The sequence below is a fragment of the Bos taurus genome, chromosome 15 (genome assembly GCF_002263795.3).
Source record: "Bos taurus isolate L1 Dominette 01449 registration number 42190680 breed Hereford chromosome 15, ARS-UCD2.0, whole genome shotgun sequence".
Taxonomy (NCBI): domain Eukaryota; kingdom Metazoa; phylum Chordata; class Mammalia; order Artiodactyla; family Bovidae; genus Bos; species Bos taurus.
In genome coordinates, this window is record NC_037342.1 from 25,073,610 (window position 1) to 25,098,529 (window position 24,920).

General features: G+C 38.9%; 1 protein-coding gene and 1 long non-coding RNA gene across 7 annotated transcripts; one reads left to right on the forward strand and one right to left on the reverse strand.

Annotated features, from left to right (window-relative positions):
• Window positions 1-8,698: 8,698 nt before the first annotated feature.
• On the reverse strand, window positions 8,699-24,573 carry NXPE4 (neurexophilin and PC-esterase domain family, member 4). Of its 5 annotated transcripts, XM_015474615.3 has the most exons (6): window positions 24,359-24,573; window positions 23,467-23,572; window positions 16,296-17,026; window positions 15,710-15,771; window positions 13,770-13,979; window positions 8,699-10,923 (listed from the first exon to the last, which is right to left on the reverse strand). In XM_015474615.3, the coding sequence occupies exons 2-6, from the start codon at window positions 23,560-23,562 to the stop codon at window positions 10,388-10,390; spliced, it is 1,635 nt and encodes a 544-aa protein (XP_015330101.1). In that variant the 5' UTR covers window positions 23,563-23,572; window positions 24,359-24,573; the 3' UTR covers window positions 8,699-10,387.
• On the forward strand, window positions 10,873-23,952 carry LOC112441611 (uncharacterized). Of its 2 annotated transcripts, XR_009490637.1 has the most exons (3): window positions 10,917-13,474; window positions 17,268-17,382; window positions 23,669-23,952. It is a non-coding gene; the product is annotated as an uncharacterized lncRNA (long non-coding RNA). The 2 variants fall into 2 exon arrangements; XR_003029437.2 differs by lacking the exon at window positions 17,268-17,382 and having other exon boundaries at window positions 10,873-13,474.
• Window positions 24,574-24,920: the final 347 nt, after the last annotated feature.

The following is a 24,920-nucleotide window of genomic DNA, read 5'->3' on the forward strand; positions in this document are numbered from 1 at the left end:
ACCTGGGAAGGGCACAAAATGCAGGCCCAACCGAGTCTGTGCCTCTGAGGACTACCCGAGTGCCTGAACCTGAGCGGCTTAGACCTGGGAGGTGCATGCAGCCCAGGGCCAGCCTTGGATGGTTCCCAGCGAAGCAACCTAGAGCCTGAGCAGTGTGGGCAGGGAGGGCACACGCGCTGTGAGCGGGGGCAGGCCCAGAGTGGCTCAGACACTGCGAGCACACGCCAGTGTTATTTGTTTGCAGTGTCCCTCCCTCCCCACAGCGCGACTAAACAAGTGAGTCTAATAAAGTGTCCACCACTGTCCCCTTGTGTCAGGGCAGAAATCAGACACAGAAGAGACCAGCAAACAGAAGAAGATAAAACAGAGGGAACCGCCTTGGAAGTGACAGGTGCAATAGATTAAAACCCTGTTGTTAGTACCGACTACATAGGAAGGGGCCTATAGATCTTGAGAAATATAAGCCGGACCAAGGAACTATCTAAAAATGAACTGACCCCACACTGCCCACAACACCACCAGGGAAAGTCCTAGATATATTTTTACTATTTTTATGATCATTTTTAAAAAAATTTTAAGTCCTCTATTACTCCTTTAGTTTTCATTTGTATAACCTACTATTACTTTGCAAAAAAAAGACCCTATTTTTTAAAGCAAACTTCATATATATATATTTATAATTTTTATGACTTTGTTTTTTTTCTTCTTCTTTTCTTTAATATTGTATTTTTGAAAATCCAATCTCTACTCTAGATTTTTAATCTTTGCTTTTGGGTATTTGTTATCAATTTTGTACCTTTAAGAATCCAATCTTCAGTACCCATTTTTACTTGGGAGCAAGATTACTGGCTTGACTGCTCTCTCCCCCTTTGGACTCTCCTTTTTCTCCACCAGGTCGCCTCTGTCACTTCTTTTCCCCCTTCTCTTCTCTACCCAACTCTGTGAATCTCTGTGTGTTCCAGATGGTGGAGAACACTTAGGGAACTGATTACTGGCTGGATCTGTCTCTCTCCTTTTGATCCCCCGCTTTTATCCTCCTGGCCACATCTGTCTCCTTCCTCCCTCTTCTCTTCTCTATATAATTCCATGAACATCTATGAGTGGTCAAGACTGTGGAGTGCACATAAGGAAATGATTACTGGCTAGCTTGCTCTCTCCTCTTTTGATTCCACCTCATCTCATTCGGGTCACCTCTAACTCCCTCCTCCCTCTTCTCTTCTCCATGTAACTCTGTGAACCTCTCTGGGTGTCCCTCACTGTGGAGAAACTTTTCATCTTTAACCTAGATGTTTTATAAACGGTGCTGTATAGAAGGTGAAGTCTTGAGACTACTGTAAAAATAAGACTGAAAACCAGAAGCAGGAGGCTTAAGTCCAAATCCTGAGAACACCAGAGAACTGACTCCAGGGAACATTAATCGACAAGAGCTCATCAAACGCCTCCATACCTACACTGAAACAAAGCACCACCCAAGGGCTAACAAGTTCCAGAGCAAGACATACCACACAAGTTCTCCAGCAACACAGGAACACAGCCCTGAGCTTCAATATACAGGCTGCCCAAAGTTGCTCCAAACCCATTGACATCTCATAGCACATTACTGGACACTTCATTGCATTCCAGAGAGAAGAAATCCAGCTCCACCCACCAGAACACTGACACAAGCTTCCCTAACCAAGAAACCTTGACAAGCCACCTGTACAACCCCACCCACAGCGAGGAAACTCCACAATAAAGAGAACTCCACAAACTGCCAGAATACAGAAAGGCCACCCCAAACTCAGCAATATAAACAACAAGAAGAGACAGAGGAATACCCAGCAGGTAAAGGAACAGTATAAATGCCCACCAAACCAAACCAAGAGGAAGACATAGGGAATCTACCTGATAAAGAATTACAAATAGTGATAGTCCAAATGATCCAAAACCTTGAAATCAAAATGGAATCACAGATAAATAGCCTGGAGACAAGGATTGAGAAGATGCAAGAAAGGTTTAACAAGGACCTAGAAGAAATAAAAAAGAGTCAATATATAATGAATAATGCAATAAATGAGATCAAAAACACTCTGGAGGCAACAAACAGTAGAATAACGGAGGCAGAAGATAGGATTAGTGAAGTAGAAAATAGAATGGTAGAAATAAATGAATCAGAGAGGAAAAAGGAAAAACGAATTAAAAGAAATGAGGACGATCTCAGAGACCTCCAGGACAATATTAAACATTCCATTCGACTGTTAGGAGTCCCAGAAGAAGAAGACAAACAGAAAGACCATGAGAAAATACTTGAGGAGATAATAGTTGAAAACTTCCCTAAAATGGGGAAGGAAATAATCACCCAAGTCCAAGAAACCCAGAGAGTCCCAAACAGGCTAAACCCAAGGCAAAACACCCCAAGCCACATATTAATCAAATTAACAAAGACCAAACACAAAGAACAAATATTAAAAGCAGCAAGGGAAAAACAACAAATAACACACAAGGGGATTCCCATAAGGATAACAGCTGATTTTTTTAATAGAAACTCTTCAGGCCAGGAGGGACTGGCAAGACATACTTAAAGTGATGAAAGAAAATAACCTACAGCCCAGATTATTGTACCCAGCAAGGATCTCATTCAAATATGAAGGAGAAATCAAAAGCTTTACAGACAAACAAAAGCTGAGAGAATTCAGCACCACCAAACCAGCTCTCCAATAAATGCTAAAGGATATTCTCTATACAGGAAACACAAAAAGGGTGTATAAACTTGAACTCAAACAATAAAGTAAATGGCAACGGGACCATACTTATCCATAATTACCTTAAACATAAATGGGTTGAATGCCCCAACCAAAAGACGAAGACTGGCTGAATGGATACAAAAACAAGACCCCTGTATATGTTGTCTACAAGAGACCCACCTCAAAACAGGGGACATATACAGACTGAAAGTGAAGGGCTGGAAAAAGATTTTCCATGCAAATAGAGACCAAAAGAAAGCAGGAGTAGCAATACTCATATCAGATAAAATAGACTTTAAAACAAAAGCTGTGAAAAGAGACAAAGAAGGACACTACATCATGATCAAACAATCAATCCAAGAAGAAGATATAACAATTATAAGTATATATGCACCCAAAATAGGAGCACTGCAATATGTAAGGCAAATGCTAACAAGTATGAAAGGGGACATTAACAATAACACAATAATAGTGGGAGACTTTAATACCCCACTCACACCTATGGATAGATCAACTAAACAGAAAATTAACAAGGAAACACAAACTTTAAATGATACAATAGACCAGTTAGACCTAATTGATATCTATAGGATATTTCACCCCAAAACAATGAATTTCACCTTTTTCTCAAGTGCACATAGAACCTTCTCCAGGATAGACCACATCCTGGGCCATAAATCTAGCCTTGGTAAATTCAAAAAATTGAAATTATTCCAAGCATCTTTTCTGACCATAATGCAGTAAGATTAGATCTCAATTACAGGTGAAAAACTATTAAAAATGCCAACATATGGAGGCTGAACAACACGCTGCTGAATAACCAACAAATCACAGAAGAAATCACAAAAGAAATCAAAATATGCATAGAAACGAATGAAAATGAAAACACAATAACCCAAAACCTGTGGGACACTGTAAAAGCAGTGCTAAGGGGAAAGTTCATAGCAATACAGGCATACCTCAAGAAAAAAGTCAAATAAATAACCTAACTCTACACCTAAAACAACTAGAAACGGAAGAAATGAAGAACTCCAGGGTTAGTAGAAAGAAAGAAATCATAAAAATTAGGGCAGAAATAAATGCAAAAGAAACATAAGAGACCATAGCAAAAATCAGCAAAGCCAAAAGCTGGTTCTTTGAAAGGATAAATAAAATTGACAGACCATTAGCCAGACTCATCAAGAAACAAAGGGAGAAAAATCAAATCAATAAAATTAGAAATGAAAATGGAGAGATCACAACAGACAACACAGAAATACAAAGGATCATAAGAGATTACTATCAGCAATTATATGCCAATAAAATGGACAATGTGGAAGAAATGGACAAATTCTTAGAAAAGTACAACTTTCCAAAACTGAACCAGGAAGAAATAGAAAATCTTAACAGACCTATCACAAGCACAGAAATTGAAACTGTAGTCAGTAATCTTCCAGCAAACAAAAGCCCAGGTCCAGACAGCTTCACAGCTGAATTCTACCAAAAATTTAGAGAAGAGCTAACACCTATCCTACTCAAACTCTTCCAGAAAATTGCAGAGGAAGGTAAACTTCCAAACTCATTCTATGAGGCCACCATCACCCTAATACCAAAACCTGACAAAGATGCCACAAAAAAAGAAAACTACAGGCCAATATCACTGATGAACATAGATGCAAAAATCCTTAACAAAATTCTAACAATCCGAATCCAACAACACATTAAAAAGATCATACACCATGACCAAGTGGGCTTTATCCCAGGGATGCAAGGATTCTTCAATATCCACAAATCAATCAATGTAATATACCACATTAACAAGTTGAAAAGTAAAAACCATATGATTATCTCAATAGATGCAGAGAAAACCTTTGACAAAATTCAACATCCATTTATGATAAAAACCCTCCAGAAAGCAGGAATAGAAGGAACATAAATCAACATAATAAAAGTTATATATGACAAACTCACAGCAAACATTATCCTCAATGGTGAAAAATTGAAAGCATTTCCCCTAAAGTCAGGAACAAGACAAGGGTGCCCACTTTCACCACTACTACTCAACATAGTTTTGGAAGTTTTGGCCACAGCAATCAGAGCAGAAAAAGAAATAAAAGGAATCCAAATTGGAAAAGAAGAAGTAAAACTCCCACTGTTTGCAGATGACATGATCCTCTACATAGAAAACCCTAAAGATTCCACCAGAAGATTACTAGAGCTAATCAATGAATATAGTAAAGTTGCAGGATACAAAGTCAAGACACAGAAATCCCTTGCATTCCTATACACTAATAATGAGAAAATAGAGAAATTAAGGAAACAATTCCATTCACCATTGCAACAAAAAGAATAAAATACTTAGGGATATATCTACCTAAAGAAACTAAAGACCTATATATAGAAAACTATAAAACACTGGTGAAAGAAATCAAAGAGGACACTAATAGATGGAGAAATATACTATGTTCATGGATCAGAAGAATCAATATAGTGAAAATGAGTATACTACCCAAAGCAATCGATAGATTCAATGCAATCCCTATCAAGCTACCAACGGTATTTTTCCCAGAGCTAGAACAAATAATTTCACAATTTGTATGGAAATGCAAAAAGCCTCGAATAGCCAAAGCAATCTTGAGAAAGAAGAATGGAACTGGAGGAATCAACCTACCTGACTTCAGGCTCTACTACAAAGCCACAGTCATCAAGACAGTATGGTACTGGCAGAAAGACAGAAATATAGATCAATGGAACAAAACAGAAAGCCCAGAGATAAATCCATGCACCTATGGACACCTTATCTTTGACAAAGGAGGCAAGAATAAACAATGAGAAAAGACAATCTCTTTAACAAGTTGTGCTGGGAAAACTGGTCAACCACTTGTAGAAGAATGAAACTAGAACACTTTCTAATGCCATACACAAAAATAAACTCAAAATGGATTAAGAATCTAAATGTAAAACCAGAAACTATAAAACTCCTAGAGGAGAACATAGCCAAAACACTCTCCGACATAAATCACAGCAGGATCCTCTATGACCCACTTCCCAGAATATTGGAAATAAAAGCAAAAATAAACAAATGGGACCTAATTAAAATTAAAAGCTTCTGCACAACAAAGGAAACTATAAGTAAGGTGAATAGACAGCCTTCAGAATGGGAGAAAATAATAGCAAATGAAGCAACTGACAAAGAACTAATCTCAAAAATATACAAGCAACTCCTACAGCTCAATTCCAGAAAAATAAACAACCCCATCAAAAAATGGGCCAAAGAACTAAATAGACATTTCTCCAAAGAAGACATACAGATGGCTAACAAACACATGAAAAGATGCTCAACATCACTCATAATCAGAGAAATGCAAATTAAAACCACAATGAGGTACCATTTCACGCCAGTCAGAATGGCTGCGATCCAAAAGTCTACAAGCAATAAATGCTGGAGAGGGTGTGGAGAAAAGGGAACCCTCTTACACTGTTGGTGGGAATGCAAACTAGTACAGCCACTATGGAGAATAGTGTGGAGATTCCTTAAAAATCTGGAAATAGAGCTGCCTTATCACCCAGAAATCCCACTGCTGGGCATACACACCGAGGAAACCAGAATTGAAAGACACGTGTACCCAAAGTTCATACAGCACTGTTTATAATAGCCAGGACATGGAAGCAACCTGGATGTCCATCAGCAGATGAATGGATATGAAAGCTGTGGTACATTTACACAATGGAGTATTACTCAGCCATTAAAAAGAATACATTTGAATCAGTTCTAATGAGGTGGATGAAACTGGAGCCTATTATACAGAGTGAAGTAAGCCAGAAAGAAAAACATCAATACAGTATACTAATGCATATATATGGAATTTAGAAAGATAGTAACGATAACCCTGTATACAAGACAGCAAAAGAGACCCAGATATATAGAACAGTCTTTTGGACTCTGTGGGAGAGGGAGAGGGTGGGATGATTTGGGAGAATGGCATTGAAACATGTATAATATCATACAAGAAATGAATCGCCAGTCCAGGTTCAGGAAAAAAAAAAAAAAGAATTCAGCACCCGTGGATACTTGGAATATACCACTTTTTGAAACCTCCTCCTTGGAAAGATCCTCATACATGTAATTCTTAATCACCTCAGTTTCTTCTCAGTCTGCTCTTTAATATACTTGCTTCATGATAATAATTTCCCTTGGAAATATTTACCTCTTTGTTTCCTTTAGGAATATTTATCTATCTTGTCTATAAGAGTCCATTCTGTCCAAGAGGCTGTGTGCCAGTCATTTTTACTTGTTTCTCCTGTTGGAAGATCAACTTGTGCTATAAACAGACTGAGTGATCATCTCAGACAGGAAATGACCATGACACATCAAGCAGACATGGCAATAGTTACTTCTGTGTTTATAATGATTCATTTTTGGAAGAACTGCTCACCCTTCATGGATTTCCCCAGGAAGTGCCAACTTCTGAGAGATGTCATTCCAAACGCTTTATCCTGAGCTTACACTTCTTCTTAGGGTTCACACATTACAACGTATATTTCTCCTTTTTTATTTTCTAAAAAAAAAAAAAAAAATCTGTGGGTCACCTTCTTATTTTTGTCCTTCTAAAATGATAGTCCTCTGTGTTCTTTTTTTAAAAAAATCTGCCCTTTTAGCAAGACCTTCAGTGACCCTTATCCAGCCTTACCCAGTTGGAGGGTGGTAATGGAAAGTCACTTTATTAATAGAAGAAAACAGATGCTGTTCCAAAGTTCCATAGTTTCACAACTCTTGTTCATTCTGACCTTGGCAACTATAGCAGTCTGTGGCGATGCCTGAGTTGCATTACCAGTCCCTCACTCCCTCCCCTCCTTCCTTTCTTTCCTTCTTCCCTCTCTCCCCGTATGTCTTGCTTTCCCCCTCCTTCCCTCCCTTTCCTTCTGTTTGTTCCTTTCTTCCTTCTTTTCTTCCTTTTCTCTTTCCCACCCTCTCTCTTATTTTCTTTCCTTCCTTTTCTCCTCCCATCAACTGCCTTCCCATTATAATTAGGCTTGCTCAGTCACGTCTGACTCTTTGTGGCCCCATGGACTGTAGCCTACCACGCTCCTCTGCCCATGCAATTTTTCAGGCACAAATACTCAAGTGGGGTGCCATTTCCTACTCTATGGGATCTTCCCAACCCAACCCAGGGATTGAACCTGCATCTCTTGAATCTCCTGCATGGGCAGGTGGATTCTTTACCACTAGGACCACCCAGGAAGCCCATTGTAATTAGGATAGAATTCGAACTCCTTGCCATAGGCTACAGAGGCCACATGTGACCTGGCCTGTGCCTTCCTCTCTAACTTCTTTTCCCTCCACTGACAATACTCCAGACATAATGGTCTTCTAATAAGCCAAGGTCTATCATGTTTCAAGGGTTTGGCACTAGCCATTCTTTCTTAAAGATCACTGTTTCCACTTTGTCTCATGGATGCCACCTTTCCAGTATTTTGAAATGCCTTCTCCTCTGACTTCCCTCTTCTAACTGCTCTAACTAGTCATCTCCATCACCAGCATGCTGTCACTCTCTGTCATATTGCCCTGTTATATATTTTGTTATACTACTTTGTAGTATACCATATACTTTGTTCATACTACTATGGTATTATGGATTTTTTTATATCTTTTTTTTGTTTATCTTTTCCTTTATTACAATAAGGATTCTTTGATATCAGAGAATTCACATGCCTTTTGGCTAGTGTATCCCTAAAGATTGGAATAGTTCCTGGCACATGATAAGAGACTTAATATTTCTGACCATCTGTTTACTGTGCATTGAACTGTGAATTGTGGCTCATGGACAAACAAGTAAAAAAATTATTATCCCTTTCCTGGAGGAAACTGAATAAATGGATTTAAGATGTTCCTATTATAATTGTCTTTTCCTAGATGCAGCAAGAGTAGGTCAGGGGCCTAGTGATGGCTGGGGCATGGTTAAGAGGGAAAAATTAAGAAAGAATATAATACCAAGTTGCTTTGTAATAATTTTATTGCCATATTCAACTGAAATTCTCTGAGTTCTATTCAGCTGAATTCAGTATCATTCTTTTTGGGTCAAATTTTGGGAAGGCCTATTAAAATGCAAGCGAGAGTGATTGAAATAGTAACCTATATGTATAGATTAGAGAAGTCAGTGTTGATTCTCTCCATAATGGTTTCCTAACATATTTTAAGCAGTGAAACTTTTTTCAAATCAAAGGCCACCCAGAAGCCCAATACAGAACTTGATAAAAATGGCTGATGCTCCAACTGAAGTGGCTTGGAAAAACTGGTACCCTGCTCACCAAGCACTTCTCCTAACACCTGTCCTTCCAGCTAGCACCTGAAGACCACCTATGGAACCCAGAGCTCTAAGTACAGAGCAACTAAGCAACTCTAAGCAACTAAGTACAGAGCAAGGTTTGAAAATCACAAATGTCACAGTAACCCCTTCATTTGAGAAACTGAGCCCAGAGAGCTGAAGTGACTTACCCAAAGTTATAAACGTAATGTCAACGAAAGGACTGAAGCCCAGTTCCCTGAATCCTAGAGCACTGTGCCTTTGACTGTTTTATCCTATATTTCTGAAGGATAGATTCTATAGGATAGATTAATTCCTAGCAGGGGAGTCCTTCTAGGGAGAGAAAAGTCAGAGACTTTACTTCAAAATGTGCAGTTCATCTGTTCCTCTGGAACATGGCCTCATAAGACTGCTCTTCTGCTCATTGTTATTTAGTCACTAAGTTCTGTCCGACTCCTTTTTGACACCATAGACTGTAGCCTGCCAGACTTCTCTTTCTATGGGATTTCCCAGGCAAGAATATTGGAGAAGTTGTCATCTCCTTCTCCAGGGGATCTTCCTGACCCAGGGCTTGAACCGTGTCTCCAGTGTCTCCTGCGTTGGCAGATGTATTCTTTACTACTAAGCCACCAAAGAAATCACCCTTCTACTTGGAAGTCATTCTTTTTTTTTTTTTTTTTTGCCATGCCTCACAGCTTGTGGGATCTTAGTTCCCCAACCAGGAACTGAACCCATGTCCCCTTCATTGGAAATGCAGAGCCTTAACCACTGGACTGCCAAGGAAGTCCCAGAAACCATCTTGAACTTGTTTTGGTGATGGTGGTGGTTTAGTTGCCAAGTCGTGTTCAACTCTTGTGACCCCATGGACTGTAACCTGCCAGGCTTCTCTGTCCATGGGATTTTCCAGGCAAGAATACTGGAGTGGGTTGCCATTTCCTTCTCCAGGGGAATCTTCCTGACTCAGGAATTGTACCTGGGTCTCCTGCACTGCAGACAGATTCTTTACCAACTGAGCTATGAGGGATAAGGAAATGAGACTGCTTTCTCCAAATATTTATCTTATAATGACTTTGTTGCTGTGAATTTCCATTAATCAGAGAGAGCTTTTAACCATTAGGTGTAAAGACTTCCTGTTTGTGAAAAGTGGCCTGACTCTAATCAAGAAGGGTAGCTCCTTTTCATAAGTGTTTTTGTGTTTATTTGTAAGTAGGAGCTCAAATTAGAAATAACAGATTTGGCTGAATTGCCGGTTAATAAATCAGCCATAGTGCAGATTTTCTCTTGCTAATTGAGAGTTCAGAGCCAACAGCATCTGGCATGATAGCAAACACTTAATAGATGTTTTTAATTAACTGAATAAATTTCAGAGATATGTGTTATCTAGCAAATAAAGTTTAACAATATATTAATCTGATTTCTGACTACAGACTGGGGTGGGTGGACGTTATTTGTACCATATGCAATTGTTATATCCCAAGCATCAATAATGCCCACATTGAGATCCTGGAAAATATCCTTCAAGGCAAGATACTGGATATAACCATGAAAGTCACTAAATCTCTCCACATCCACATTCATCTCCCTGATGTTTTCTGCCTTGATGATAACCACAGTCTCTGGGCTTCTCAGAAGAAGGCGTTGAACTGCATCATGGATGTTGAGGGCCCTTCGGATAAAAACGTCAATGGGAAAGGGTCTGAAGTGTTGGCCCAGAGAAATAACAATGATAGTATTTTTTTCTCCTCCAATTCTGTCAATAACCTGGGCGATGTATTCAATCTCTTTGACTGAGTAGGTCAATGATCCAATCAAGGGGTAACTATGTCTTTGCCACTGGATATTGATATTCTCGTTCAAGTCCACAGCAAGTTGCTTTTGAAGTTTTCCAGATTCGTGCAGATCCACTGACTTCAGGGCTGATGACAAACAGGAAATCCCAAAATGAAAGGAGAATAAAGTTACAAAGTTCATAAAAATAGGAGAAAATTTTTGATGTTTATAATTGAATGTTAATCCTGACTAATTTATTATAGGTTTAAATGAGAGACCAGTTTGAAAATTATTGAGCGACAAAAAGTGTTATGCAAGTAAATTATATCTGTCCCTCTGTAGAGCCATGTAGAACCAAATGGACTGCCGATAGCGAGCATCGACGTCACTTCACTGGAGGTTGATGGAGTCACTTTCATGGGTATTAGTTTTGACACTTTGTTAGCTATAGACTAAGCTCCTTTGAAGATAGAGAAAGGTGCCAGCTGATGTCTATAAATTTCAAAATACAAGTAAATCTACTTCCCCAAGTCCTTTGTAAGTTCACGTAAGACTGGAATTGTATTCTATACTTCTGTGTTTCTTTTACATATGCACGAAGTGGTACTGAATACATCATCTATAGTAATATTATTGCTATTCATTCATGAAGGACTTAACAGTTTACAAAACATTTATTAGGACCGATATATTTATTTACTTCAAAGCACCATATATATGCATGGTGGTGGTGATTTAGTTGGCAAGTCCTGTCCGACTCTTGGCTACCCCATGAACTGTAGCCTGCCAGACTGCTCTGTCCATGGGATTTTCCAGGCAAGAATGGGTTGCCATTTCCTTTGCCAGGGGACATTCCCCATCCAGGGATCAAACCTGGGTCTCCTGCATTGCAGGCAGATTCTTTCCCAACTGAGCTACCAGAGAAAGCCTATGTATATAATTGCCATCTTCTGGAAAAGAAAACCAAGAGATGAAATGACCTGCCAAGATTACAAAACTAGTGAGTAACAGACTTTGTACCTTAAACTTGAAGTTTCTCCTAATTCTTATGAAATAATCTACCCAGTCTTAAACCTTTTTAAAAGTATAATATGAATGGAAGAAAATGAAGTCACTTTATTTTTCACTATATTAATTAGACTATTAAGGCCAGTTTCTTCGTAGCTAGAACATCTGAGGAAAATGTGTGGGAAATGATTATTAATGCTATGTGACATGTACCAACTTAGAAGTAAAGGGCTACACTTAAAGTCTTAACCCAGTGAGGTTTGAAAATGGTGATGCTGGAGGGTTGGGTTTTTCTTCATTCTGTTTCTAGCATATTTCAATTTCATTTTCTAAAGCACACAATGACCACACAATTTAACTTTTGACAATACATGTAACAGATGTTTTGTTATTACAGCTTCAACGGTCAGTCAAGAAAGTAGGTAAGTCAATAATTGAATACTGTCAAAAACTAAGAGCCCACCCTGACCCCACCATTGCAGAATGTGGTGCTAGAAGTTGTCGCTAGATCCTAAATTTTATAGATGAGGAAACTGAGATCTGGAGGAGAGTAGTCATTTACCAGGGGTCACAACTTAAACCTCTTTCCTTTGAGACTGGAATTGACATATATACACTGAGATGTATAAAACAGATAACTAATGAGAACCTACTGTATAGCACAGGGAACTATCTTATAGTTCCTACAAACGCAGTGCTGTGTGGTGGACTAAGTGGGAAGGAAATCCAAAAAAGATGGGATACATACATAGCTGATTCACTTTGCTGCACAGCAGAAAGTAACACAATATTGTAAAGCTAGTATTCTCCAATAAAAAGAAAAAAGAAAAAACTCTCGTGTTGCAGGGGGTTCAAGGTCCTACTGATGTTCCCTTTTTACTGGGTGAATCAGCTTACTCTCTAAGTTGGAGATCACAAGAGCGGCCTCATGTTAGGAAGGCCAGTGGGGAGCCACACTAAAGCTGCACTGTCCCCAGTGCTAAGAGCTAGGGCCCAGAATACAGAGGGCTGGCAGTGGCAGTTTTCCAGATAACAGTGCTAAGATCTACTAGTGGATTCTGAGTTATTTTTGATGCATTCTTTGCTTAGTTAAAGGAGCAACTGGACTAGGCTTCTAGCAAATGGGTTCTAGCCCCAATTCTAATATGAACCAATGATAATAAGGCAATAGCTATTGTTTTCTGGGCACTTAGTAAGTGCCTTGCTATGTGTCTCACTACGTGTTAAATATTTTATAACCATTACTTCATTTAATCTTCATAACCATCACCAGATGCTGTTGTTATTTTTAGTTCACTGATGTGGAAAATAAGCTGTATGCCCAAGGTCATAGTCTAGGTTTGTTAAGCTCCAAAGCCCCTGCGTTTAACCATTATGCCTACCTGATATGAAGCTATTACCTCAACTGTAGCATCTGTCCTTCTACGAAACAGTAATCTTGATGATGGCTCACACCAAAGAGAGCTAACTATGTAGCCAGCAGTATTCTAAATATGTTGTGTATAGTACTTCATTTTTACCAGATGGGTACTGTTTTCATCTCCATTTTACAGATGAGGAAACTAAGGACAAACTCCTAGTGATGTGACCTGCCCAAGGCTATCAGATAGGACAGTAGAGGCCCTATTTAGATCCCAGGACATTTGGATGTAGAAGCCACACCCATAAGCATCATGCCTTCTGTAGAAGGTAGGTAGTAAACTATCTTCTTATTGTCAGCTTTGTGCGTTATTTTCTGAGTATCCTGGGTAAATACTGAAGTGTGAATTCTGAAGAAATAGGAACGGAGTAAACGTTTTTCTATCCTGGCTCCCTTCTAGTCAATAAATGTATTCTTTTAAAGAGAAGATAATACCTTGTGAAAAGTGTTGGTGTGCTGTGATTAAGAAATATGAAAGAGGCATTCCCCATATTCCTTTCTCCCCTTGAAATGAAAAAGAAGTTTCTGAAAGGGATGTGAGTAAAAGCTCAGACAGAGACATACTGTTGATACTGCTTTTGAAGTATTCCATCCACTGGCGGATCGTGGAATCTCCCAGTAGATATATAAATTTTCCTCTCAGGCATTCTTTCATTTCGATTGCAGCCAAACTACAGGAGACAGGATTCCACGTGTCTTTCCAGACATGTCCACTGGGAATTGTGGATGCCATGCCAAACTTGCATTGCCTTTTCACTGGAACTGTCTTTTCTGCTAAAGAATCAACAAGATAGGGTCTTTTAAAGCATCACTTTATCCATGAGTATTTAATAAGAGCCAACTTTCTTTTTTAGGTATCCTTTTAATAGAGTGTGAAGGTGGAGGAAAAACCTTATTGAAGAATCATTCTCTTAATGGAATAGTTTTCAGAAAAAAATTTTCTCTGATAAGAATTTTATAAGTGATACTCATTAATGTTCATTATAGATAACATGTTTTCTCCCAGAGAAAAAGGCCTTCTGGGTAAAATTTAAGTATTTGTTTGCCTTCTTATGAAAGAAAAGACATCAATTCTTACTTGGTAGTGAAAACTCAATTATCTTGTCATTTAGCCAAATTTACCTCAGAGTTTATCACACACTGTCACAGTGTCTTAAATGCCACCATCAAACTGTTAATCTTTAAGTGCAAGGAGATATAAAAAAAATAACAATTAATTTGGTTTGAGTCCTGGCCAGTCCACATGGATATAGCTGTAGGCTGGAGCAGACTCATGGGAATCCGGGATAGGCTGGGTATTGACCATTAGTCACAGGTTTCTGAAGGATCTGGGAATATGATGGACTGAGGTGTTTATCCTTGGCAGTCTTGGGGGCTGTGATTATTCACCACCCAAAGGAAGTGGTTTAATATTTTAATAATTACCATAAGTATCTTTGTGTATCCTGGGTGAAAAATGCCATTTCCATCTGTAGATACATAAACACACTTCAGCATCAATGAGTTTAGTAGCCATTAGCAAGCTGTTGATACTGAACTTAAAGGGACACAAAAGTTCCTACATTAAATCATTTTCTATAGGGATTTCCTAATATGTTCCCTAGTGGCTAGATCGTAAAAGAATCCGCCTGAAGTACAGGAGACCCGAGTTTGATCCCTGGGTCAGGAAGATCTCCTAGAGCAGGAAATAGCAACCCACTCTAGCATTCTTGCCTGGGGAATTCTAAGGACAGAGGAACCTGGTGGGCTATAGCCCATGGGGTTGCAAAAAGTCGGACTCAACTGAGCAACTAACACTTTGAGCCAAAGAAATTGAAGAGAAATTAATAAAAGTGTGGAAGTGCTATTTTATATGTTCAAATGGTTTGAAAGGTGGCAAAGACAAAGAGGGGGAAATTGGAATGAACTGAATTATAGATCGTGGGTTAGAAACCTCTAGATGGTGATTATTGTGCTGTAGTGATGAGGGAAGTGCTAATGGTGGTGGTTGGGGGAGGTAAGACCTAGGTGCAACCTGGGAGAGAGTTTTGACATTTGAATGTTGTTGCGTCTGATGGGCAAGTAATCCGCTGCCTGATAGATAATGATGAGATTGATGATGAGGGTTATAAATCAGGTTTAGGATTCCAGTCATTTATTCACTTAGGTAATTGGTGTCTTGGCCCACCACAGACAAGCCTGCTGAGCAGAGTAACATATGATTGGTAGTAGTGAACAAGTTCTGAGGAAGGAAAAAGCCTTTAAATGGGATGAGTGCTACGTGTGTGTGTGCTCAGTTGCACAGGTGTGTCCGTCTCTTTGCAACCCCGTGGACTGTAGCCCACCAGATTCCTCTGTTCATGGAATTCTCTGGGCAAGAATACTGGAGTGGGTTGCCATTTCCTACTCCAGGGGATCTCCTGACCCAGGGATTGAACCCATGTCTCCTGCATTGGCAGGTGGATTCTTTACTGCTGAGCCACCTGGGAAGCCCCAGCCATCAGTCACACAAAGGGAGGACTTACAGTGACATTTGGAGACAGTAATGGCATTGAACTTTGCCATCATCTCTACACCCACATTTGACCTTAAAGAGACAAATATAAAAATTAATTGGCAAGTGGCTCCAAGATCAGGAAACATAAGAAGTCACATTACCCATTGTTCCAGTTATTTCTTATGATAATAACTGACTGCTTTGGCCACAGTTCCAGACTATTTATTAAATTTCCATTTCTTGGCCTATTAATTCAGGGAGTACAGATCCCCAGAAGGTGTACAAGGTAATTTTTTGAGATTCAGAAAGAATATATTAGCACCTAGGCATATTCACACATGTATATTTCTCCTTCTCTTTTAATTTTTATTCTAGTCATATTTTTTTTTGTTTGTTTCAATGGTAAGGGTTAGATATTCAAAATATTTAGGGATGACTAGAGAGTGGGCACTGTCCCCAGATGAATTCGTATATCTTTTCTAAAATGGCTCTTCATAGAGTCCCAAAGTTGATATATTAATACACAATTAATTAATAGCTATTTCCTTTGGATCAACAGATAGACCAAATCATTACTGTATATACCCAGATAGTCTCCAGAAATAATTATTTACCTCTCAAAGAGGCTTCTTTCTTGTTTGCTAAGATAAGATACATCCTTGTTTTTGGAATGCATGTGGGTGAGTGCGGCACAGGGAACGTTCGGAGGCTTCACGCAGTAGAAGGCTTCTTGGTCTCGGGTATCCAGGTATTCACACAGTTCAGCACTTGAATTTAAAGCCAGGGCACAGTCAGTATTGACTTGGGAGGTGCCTCTGTTAAACTGGCCTGTGAAGATCACCCTGTCGTAGCCTTGGTTCCTGGCCCTCCAGAGAGCCGACACCCCTTCACTGGGGTGGATGAGCAGGACAGACAGGGACACCTGGCCCTCCCAGAACAGGGTGAAGCTCACAAGGTAGGTGCCGTTGTTGAAGTCTGTCACCTTTCCTGAAGCACCCGCCTTCAGGGCTGGGGAGGACATCCTGGCCCTGAGGAAATCCCCGCCATATTCCTTCCTGCGTCCCAGGTGGTCCCTCATCTCCAGCAGGACGTCCAGCCGGTCCCCCCTGCAGTACGTGTCCCGAGGGCTGAGGACGGTGGCTCTGCTGTGTGTGGCGCTGGTGGTGGAGCTCACGTTGGTGAAGGGTCTGGGTGGGACCAGCTGGTCTAGCTTCTCCATGATCCTCTGTATCCTCAGGGCAGTCTCTGTTGGTGAAACTATTGGATTCGGTGGTGGTTCAGGTTGTGTTTTCATGACGAAATTCCAGTGATGGAGGGAAAAGGGCAACTTGAGTGCAGTCCGTAACTGAAATGACAAGGAATACAATAGAGAACTCAGAAAAGTGTGCCTATTTAATGTGATAATTAGGGTAGGTTAGTCAATGTCTCTTTTATCAAATGATGAGTGGTAGAAAAATTAAAAATAAAATGATATTGAGATTACATTATCATCCATGTTTCATAGGAAAAATTATTTTCCTTAAACCGGTGGTGGAACTTCGCTTTTCACTGGCTAATCTATTTCGTTGTTTTGTTATACCATGCAGCTTGGGAGATTGTTCCCCAACCTGGGATTGGACTCCTGGGCTTTTGGCAGTGAAAGCACCAAGTCTTAACCACTGGACTGCCAGGGAATTCCCATCACTGGCTAATCTATTTTGGGTGAGCCACTCTACTGCAAAGAACCCTAGGATCTTCTTTCTTAAAGTGGTGATCATAAAATATACTTTCATTGGGCAATTGTGAAGACCAAATGAGAAAATGCTTTTTAACTGCATAGCAGAGAACAGATGTTTATTGTTCTATTATTTTTATCTTAAAATTAGAGTTCAGTCATTTAAATAAATCTTTAAGAAAATTTTCAAGAAGCATGGAGATTTTATGTAATATACAATTATCTATTTTTTCTATTTCAATTTTTACAGTTTGATTAAACAGTCTGTGGTATTTACTAGTAATTCTCAGATTACTGTTTTAGCTAACAGGACATAAGAGACATGGGCTACTTTCTATATTTATTTTCTAATCATAAAATAACACTGACATTATTAAAAGTGAGAGAATGCCATAACTCTATAGAAAATAAAAATCAGTCATGATTACAGCAACCACTCTTAACAATTTTGGTGGTTTTTCTCTTATCCTGTGTAACCATTTCACGGGATTGTGAACACACTGAATATTTACCAATTAATTTTGATTAAAAATAGTGTCATTAAAAACTTTCCACCTTATGTCCAAATAATATTCCAGCCTATGGATATAGTTTAATATTTTACCTATTCCTATATTTTTAGATATTTATTGTATTCAGCTTTTCTCTGTTACTTATAATTCTGTGAAGGACACTTTTGGTATAAATCTTCCCAGTAATAGCTCTGAATTTCCAATAAAGGCAGAGTATCTTGTGTTGGACTGGGTTACTGTGGTTAACATTTTTACTTTTTATTATTTGACATGTTCTGATTTTTTAAAAATAAAAACATTTTTTATTTGTCAAATTACAGAGATGGTTTTAGCAACCAGGATATGCTAGGTACCATTCTAAATGCTTTTCATATGTTAGCTCATTAATCCTCACAATAATATATAAGGTATTTATTTTTATGACACAATTTTCAGATGATGAAACTGGTTCACCTCAAAGTTAAGAAAGTTAGCCAAACGTGCACAGCTAGTCAACAACAGAGTCAAATTTTAATCCCCGGCAAATATCTCTATAAATGAGCTACCCAGGGACTTCTCTGGTGGTCTACTTGCTAAGATTCCATGCTCCCAATGCAAGGGGCCTGGGTTCGATCCCCGGTCCGGGAACTAGATCCCACATGCCATAACTAAGGAGTTCACATTCTGCAACTAAAAGATCTCACATTCTGCAACTAAGACCCAGCACAGCCCACTAAATAAATGAAAAAATTATATATATATAAATGTGTGTGTGTGTATATATATATATATATATATATACACACACACACATGCCTACATACATATGAGCTGCCCAGTATTGCAAGTATGCAACAAGGCTAGAATTCTCTTTCACTGCTGGTTTAGGTGCAAATTGGCACCACATGTCTGGAAAACAGGTCTGCTGCTACTGCTGCTGCTAAGTCGCTTCAGTCGTGTCCGACTCTGTGCTACCCCAGAGACGGCAGCCCACCCATCCCTGTGATTCTCCAGGCAAGAACACTGGAGTAGGTTGCCATTTCCTTCTCCAATGCATGAAAGTGAAAAGTGAAAATGAAGTCGCTCTGTCGTGTCTGACTCTTAGCAACTCCATGGACTGCAGCCTACCAGGCTCCTCCATCCATGGGATTTTCCAGGCAAGAGTACTGGAGTGGGGTGCCATCACCTTCTCCAAGGAAAACAGGTCTATAGCATATAATAAGACCTTTAACAATGTTCACTGCATTTACTAATAATTATTTCTGAGAACTCAGTGAATCACAGTAATACCTCTGAATTTCCAATAAAGGCAGAGTAGCTTGTATTGGACTAACTTTCCTGTAGATAACAATGATAAATTCTAGACACTCCCCTCCTCCCTGCAAATCTGTTTTAAAAGCACTGGAGAGTGACCACAAACTGGCAGATGCCAGAGGAGAATTGAAATGTGAAAGAAGGAGCTATGCTGAATTTGTGTAATAAAAAAGTGCCAACTGAGTTTCTTCACCCTGAAGTGAAATTGTACCAAAAGTGACACATAGGTCTTCAGGAAGGAATGAAAAGCCCCAGAAATGGTAAATACATGGGTTAACATAAAATACTATGTGTTTATCCTCTAATTTCTTTAAAATGCATATAATTATTTAAAAACTACAATTTTGTAATATTATAACAACTATAGAATAAATGAGTTGGGGAGTAAATGGGAATAAATTATTAAAAATTTATTACAGATTATGTGAAGTAGCACAATATTAACTCTAAAACTTAAGAATATGCATTGTAATCTCTAGAGAAACCATTAAAAAAAAAACTTAGAGTTATAAAAATAACAGAGAAACTAAAAGGAAATACTAAAAAAAAATCAATCCAAAGGAAGGAAGGAAATGGGGAACAGAGCAATAAAAATCAGAATGGCCAAACAGAAAATAAATAGCAAAATGGTGGACCTAAATCCACTCATGTTAATCATTTCATTAAAAGTAAGTATACTAAACACTTCATTAAAGGGCAGAGATAGTCATACTGCTTTGGAATAGTAGAGTTTGCAGATTTTTAAAAGACAGTATGTATGCATAAAATCATGTTTTGTTGTCAATGCATTCATTTGTATGTATTTTAGTATTTTGAAATATTTAAAATATTTTGGTGTTAAAAATTATAGTTTGGCATTAAAATTTATGGTATTATCAAATTTTGGAAGAATTTTTGTTTAGTAAATTTGTGATCAATGTTTCAGTATTTGAGATAATTCATTTATAAAATGGTGAAGCTATTATATTTCCAGCTATGTGACTAGTAATACATTCTAGAAAAAAAGTTTTACTAGAATGATTTCTAATAAGTGGAGTGTTAATTTTTTTTTTTTTTAATGCAGACATAAAACAGTAAGACCCAACTACTTGCTATCTATGAGGAATGTAGGTTAAGTATTAAGAAACCTATCGGTTGAAAGTGCAGAGAAGGCAATGGCACCCCATTCCAGTACTCTTGCCTGGAAAATCCCATAGACAGAGGAGCCTGGTGGGCTGCAGTCAGTCCATGGGGTCGCTAAAAAGTCAGACACGACTGAGTGACTTCACTTTCACTTCTCACTTCATGCATTGGAGAAGGAAATGGCAACCCATTCCAGTGTTCTTGCCTGGAGAATCCCAGGGACGGGGGAGCCTGGTGGGCTGCCATCTATGGGGTTGCACAGAGTCGGACATGACTGAAACGATTTACCAGCAGCAGCAGCAGCAGCAGGTTGAAAGTGAATGAATTAAAAAAACAGTATATCGTTGAAGCATAAAAAAGCTGATATTAATGTTAAAGTACACTTCAAGGCAAAGAGTATCACCAGACATAAAGATGGACATCCTAGTGATAAGAGGGTCAATTTGTCTGAAAACATAACAACTTTAAATGTGTATATGCCTACCTATACATGTATTTGTATGTGAAACAAAAACTGTCAGAACTAAAGGGAGAAATAGAAAAAGCCACAATTATAATTAAAAATTAGAAAAATCTCTCTCAGTAGATGCTATAGGAACTAAATTAAAAAATGACTAAGTACCTAGAGGATCTGAAGAACATTATTATAGTAACATTTTTTTAACTATCACAGCACATTACCAGACATTTTTAAATTGCTACAACTTCATTGGAAAATATTTCAGTAGAGTAAAATAATATTCTCTGCGCAAACTCTTTTGGTAGAAAAACAACAGGAAAATTCGGATTTAAGGTGGAGGAATAAGCACGTATTATACCCTCAACTGGGCTTCCCTGGTGGCTCAGATGGTAAAGAATATGCCTGCAATGCCAGAGACTGGGTTCAACACCTGGGTCGGGAAGACCCCCTAGAGAAGGACATAGTAACCCATGCCAGTATTCTTGCCCGGAGAATCCCATGGACAGAGGACCCTGGTGGGCTACAGTCCATAGGGTCGTAAAGAGTCAGATACGACTGAGTGACTAACACTTTACCTTTCTTTCCTAGCCTCGATTTCCCACCATAAGATCATATAAATGGCAGAAAAAAACTTAACAATTTTCTAACTATTCTGGGAAATAGGAAAAAACACCTTATATGGACCAGAACTTACAAGCAATCTCCTGAAAACTGAAAGGCAGATGAGATTAGATCAAGGAAGAACCCACGGCTGCCAATGCATATTGGTGAGGCTTCAGTAAAGAAGGAAGTCACTCCAGGGACATTGCCAACGTGGAGGTTGGTAACTGGAGTAGGAGGGGTTGAGGGGAGGCCCATAAGAGGACAAACCACGCAGGCTGATACCTTCCTATTTCCCCACCTGTGCTGGGTCAGGCAGCTAGGAATGGGGAATTCTATACTCTCATGAGAATAAAAACTGTGGATATTTAAGTTGGGGAGAGCAGTAGGATCCAGTGTGTCTGGCAACACTTTAGATGAACAGGGAGCATTTATGCCACAAACATGCTGGAGGAAACAGATAATGGCACTCCAGACTGGCCACCACAGAACTTCAGGTGTAAAAATGCACACAACCAAGAATTAGCAAAAAGTTTCATCGAAGGTAACTCATGAGAGGGACTTCCCTGGTTGTCCAGTGGTTAAAACTCTGTACTTCCACTGCAGGGGGCACAGGTTCCAAATTCCTGGTTGTGGAACTAACAGCTTGGTCAAAAAATAAAAGTGACTCTGAGAGGGAGGTATTATCAAGTTCAGCAAAGGGAAGACATCCAAGGGAAGGAACAGAATTAATACAAAAATAAAAACAAAGCTTTAGAAGAAGCATACTTTCTGGCCTCAGAGAGATCTAGATGATATGGGATCTACGAAGTAATAAGTCTTTTGAGATCTTAAAAAGTAAGACCCTACTGTTCCTTATGCAAAATCAGTAGGATTCCTTTATTCCAGCAGCAAGCAATTAGAAAATGTGTTTAAAAGAACAGTCATTACAATAGCAACAACAAAAAAATTTATGACATACCAAGGTGTCAATCTAACAAAAGATGCCTAAGACCTGAATGCAAAAGTTATAAAATTTAGTGAAAGATCTTGAAGAAGACCTATGTAAGTGAAGAGAGATGACATGTTGATAAACAGCACAATAATAATATAAACATGTCAGTTTTCTCAATTTGATCTATATGGCTAATGTGATATAATTTAAGTAGAATTTTTCACTAAATTTGACAGACTGATTCCAAAACATGTAAGAGGGAAGGCCAAGACTGGCTAAAGACCTTCAAAAGTAGGTTGAGCAAGGATAACTTGACCCCCAAGTTTTCAAAACTAATTATGAAGCTCTTAATTATAGCCATGTGTTATTGATACACGGAAGGCAAATCGATCAATGGAATAGAATGAAGAACCCACAGAGGGACCTGTACTTATTAAAACTTTTGATATACAATAAAAATGACCTGATATATCAGCTTGGAAAGAAAGGATTACAAAATGGAAAAAGCTGTAAAAAGTGGTTATCCATACAGAAATAGAAGAATCAGCCAAAAAAAATCCAGGGTTCAGTGTCTAAATAAAGCAACCTTTAAAACTGTTAAGTAGAATATTTAGATAAATAATTTGACACAGGTGTAGGGAAAGGCTTATTAGTACTTAAAAAGCATTAACAGTGAAAAAACACAAATAAATTTTACTATATACACCTGAAAATATTCTGTTGTTCAGAAGTTCCTTGTACATGTAGCCTCAGTTGTGTCCAGCTCTTTGCAACCTGGTGGACTGTAGCCCACTAGGCTCCTCTCTTCATGGAATTTTCCAGGCAAGAATACTGAAGTGGGTTGCCATTTCCTCCTCCACAGAATTTCCTTAGAGAATGTGTAAAGACAAGCTAAACATTGGGAGGAGACAGTTGCAATAAGTGATGAAGAGTGTGAGTGTAGATCACACACACACACACACACACACACACACACACACACACAAATATTATCCTCTCCCATATTGCATGATGATTATCAAGTGGTTCTTAAAAGTTGAAAACTCCCCTTCTAGACTCTATAGGTCTGCTTGTTTGGACTTTTCTAGAACAAGTGAAGTGTCACGTAAAAATATAGTTTTGTGAAACACAAAAAGAAAGCAATTCCTACCTTCGTGGAGTTTTGGATAACTGCAAAAGTGATCCAAGAAGCTAATATAAACAGCAATACCAACAGTGACTTGTGATTTGCTATTTTCATTGTCATGATCAGGATCCTAAAAGACACAATGCAAAAACCGGCCCAAATACACAGCACCAGAAAAGAAATGCAGAAACACTTGAAAAGTTCTCCTGATTCTTTTTTTCCTCAGATGTTACATCCAGAATGGAAACTCGGTCTTCGTGCTGCTCTGGCTGTGTCCCTGCTTCCTTTATTTATCGGCTTGTACCTTCAAGAGAAGTACTATTCTGAGAACGGAGCCCACCTTGGAGTCTAAAAATTGAGGAACTAAGAACCTGATGGACGCAAGTGTGCTCATTCTCAGGGGGAGTTTCCAGGTTATGCGTCATCTAACAGGCTTCCTGTTCTCTTCCCGTAAGAACAAAGAACAGACATAAAACATCCTAATAAATACTGACTGTGATAATCACATTATTTTGTGGCCATTTTAAAGTACTTGATTTTTTCTAGCTTCCTTTTTACTAAGGTGTTAGTAGGTTCCCCCTTTCTTGTCTTACTAGCCTTTTTAGCACCCCTCAAGCTTGAGAAGATGTATTTTAAAATTCAGATTTCTCTCTTAAGAAATGTTTAGGCTTTCTCAATGTTTTCCTATGGTTACATCTTCATTTCTGTCCTTGCCCTGGAATTTCAAGTTGTCTTTTCATATCAGCTGGCTTAAACACCACCCTTTGAAAATATTCCATGTCTCAAAATTTTCTCTCCCCTTGAAGCAACTCCTACCCTAATACCCAGTTTAAACACAGAGGTTAGAAGTTTCTGCACCCAAGAATAAATGTTGCCCCTTTCCCTCACCTCCCCAATTTTGCAAATATTTTCATACCTCCAGTTTGAAGACTTTGCATAACTCCATACACAGGAACTACAGTTGTAAGGCTTTGTTCTGAAGCCACCGGTGTATTACTGGGGTACCTCTCTTCTGTGCCAAGACAAATCACAAGTATACATTGCAGTCTGCATGCTTTGACCTTAGATCCATAGCACTCTTCTCCGTTCAGGTAAGGTGATTTGCCAGCTCCACCTTAAGGAAGTATGTGGAGCACAACTGCAGTTCTCAGTTTGCACAGAGGTGGGGAGGAGAAATGAAATTCTCAGTATGCTTAGATGAGACAGTTTTCATGTTCTTAGACTTGATTAGTCTAATCTTAGTAAGTGTACAATAAATATCCGACAAAAAGTGTGAATGAGTCTGGAAGTTTGAATGAATAGTCATCCCTGGGAAGCTGAACCACTTAGTCTCCATCTGAGCCTTGTCATCAAGATCCAGCTGCCAGGATTCAAGTGTATATTATCTAGTACAGAATAGGTACTCAATAAAATTTGCTGAATAAATTTGAAAGAACCTCACACACAACACAGGCAAGACAATGATATTGACTCACTCT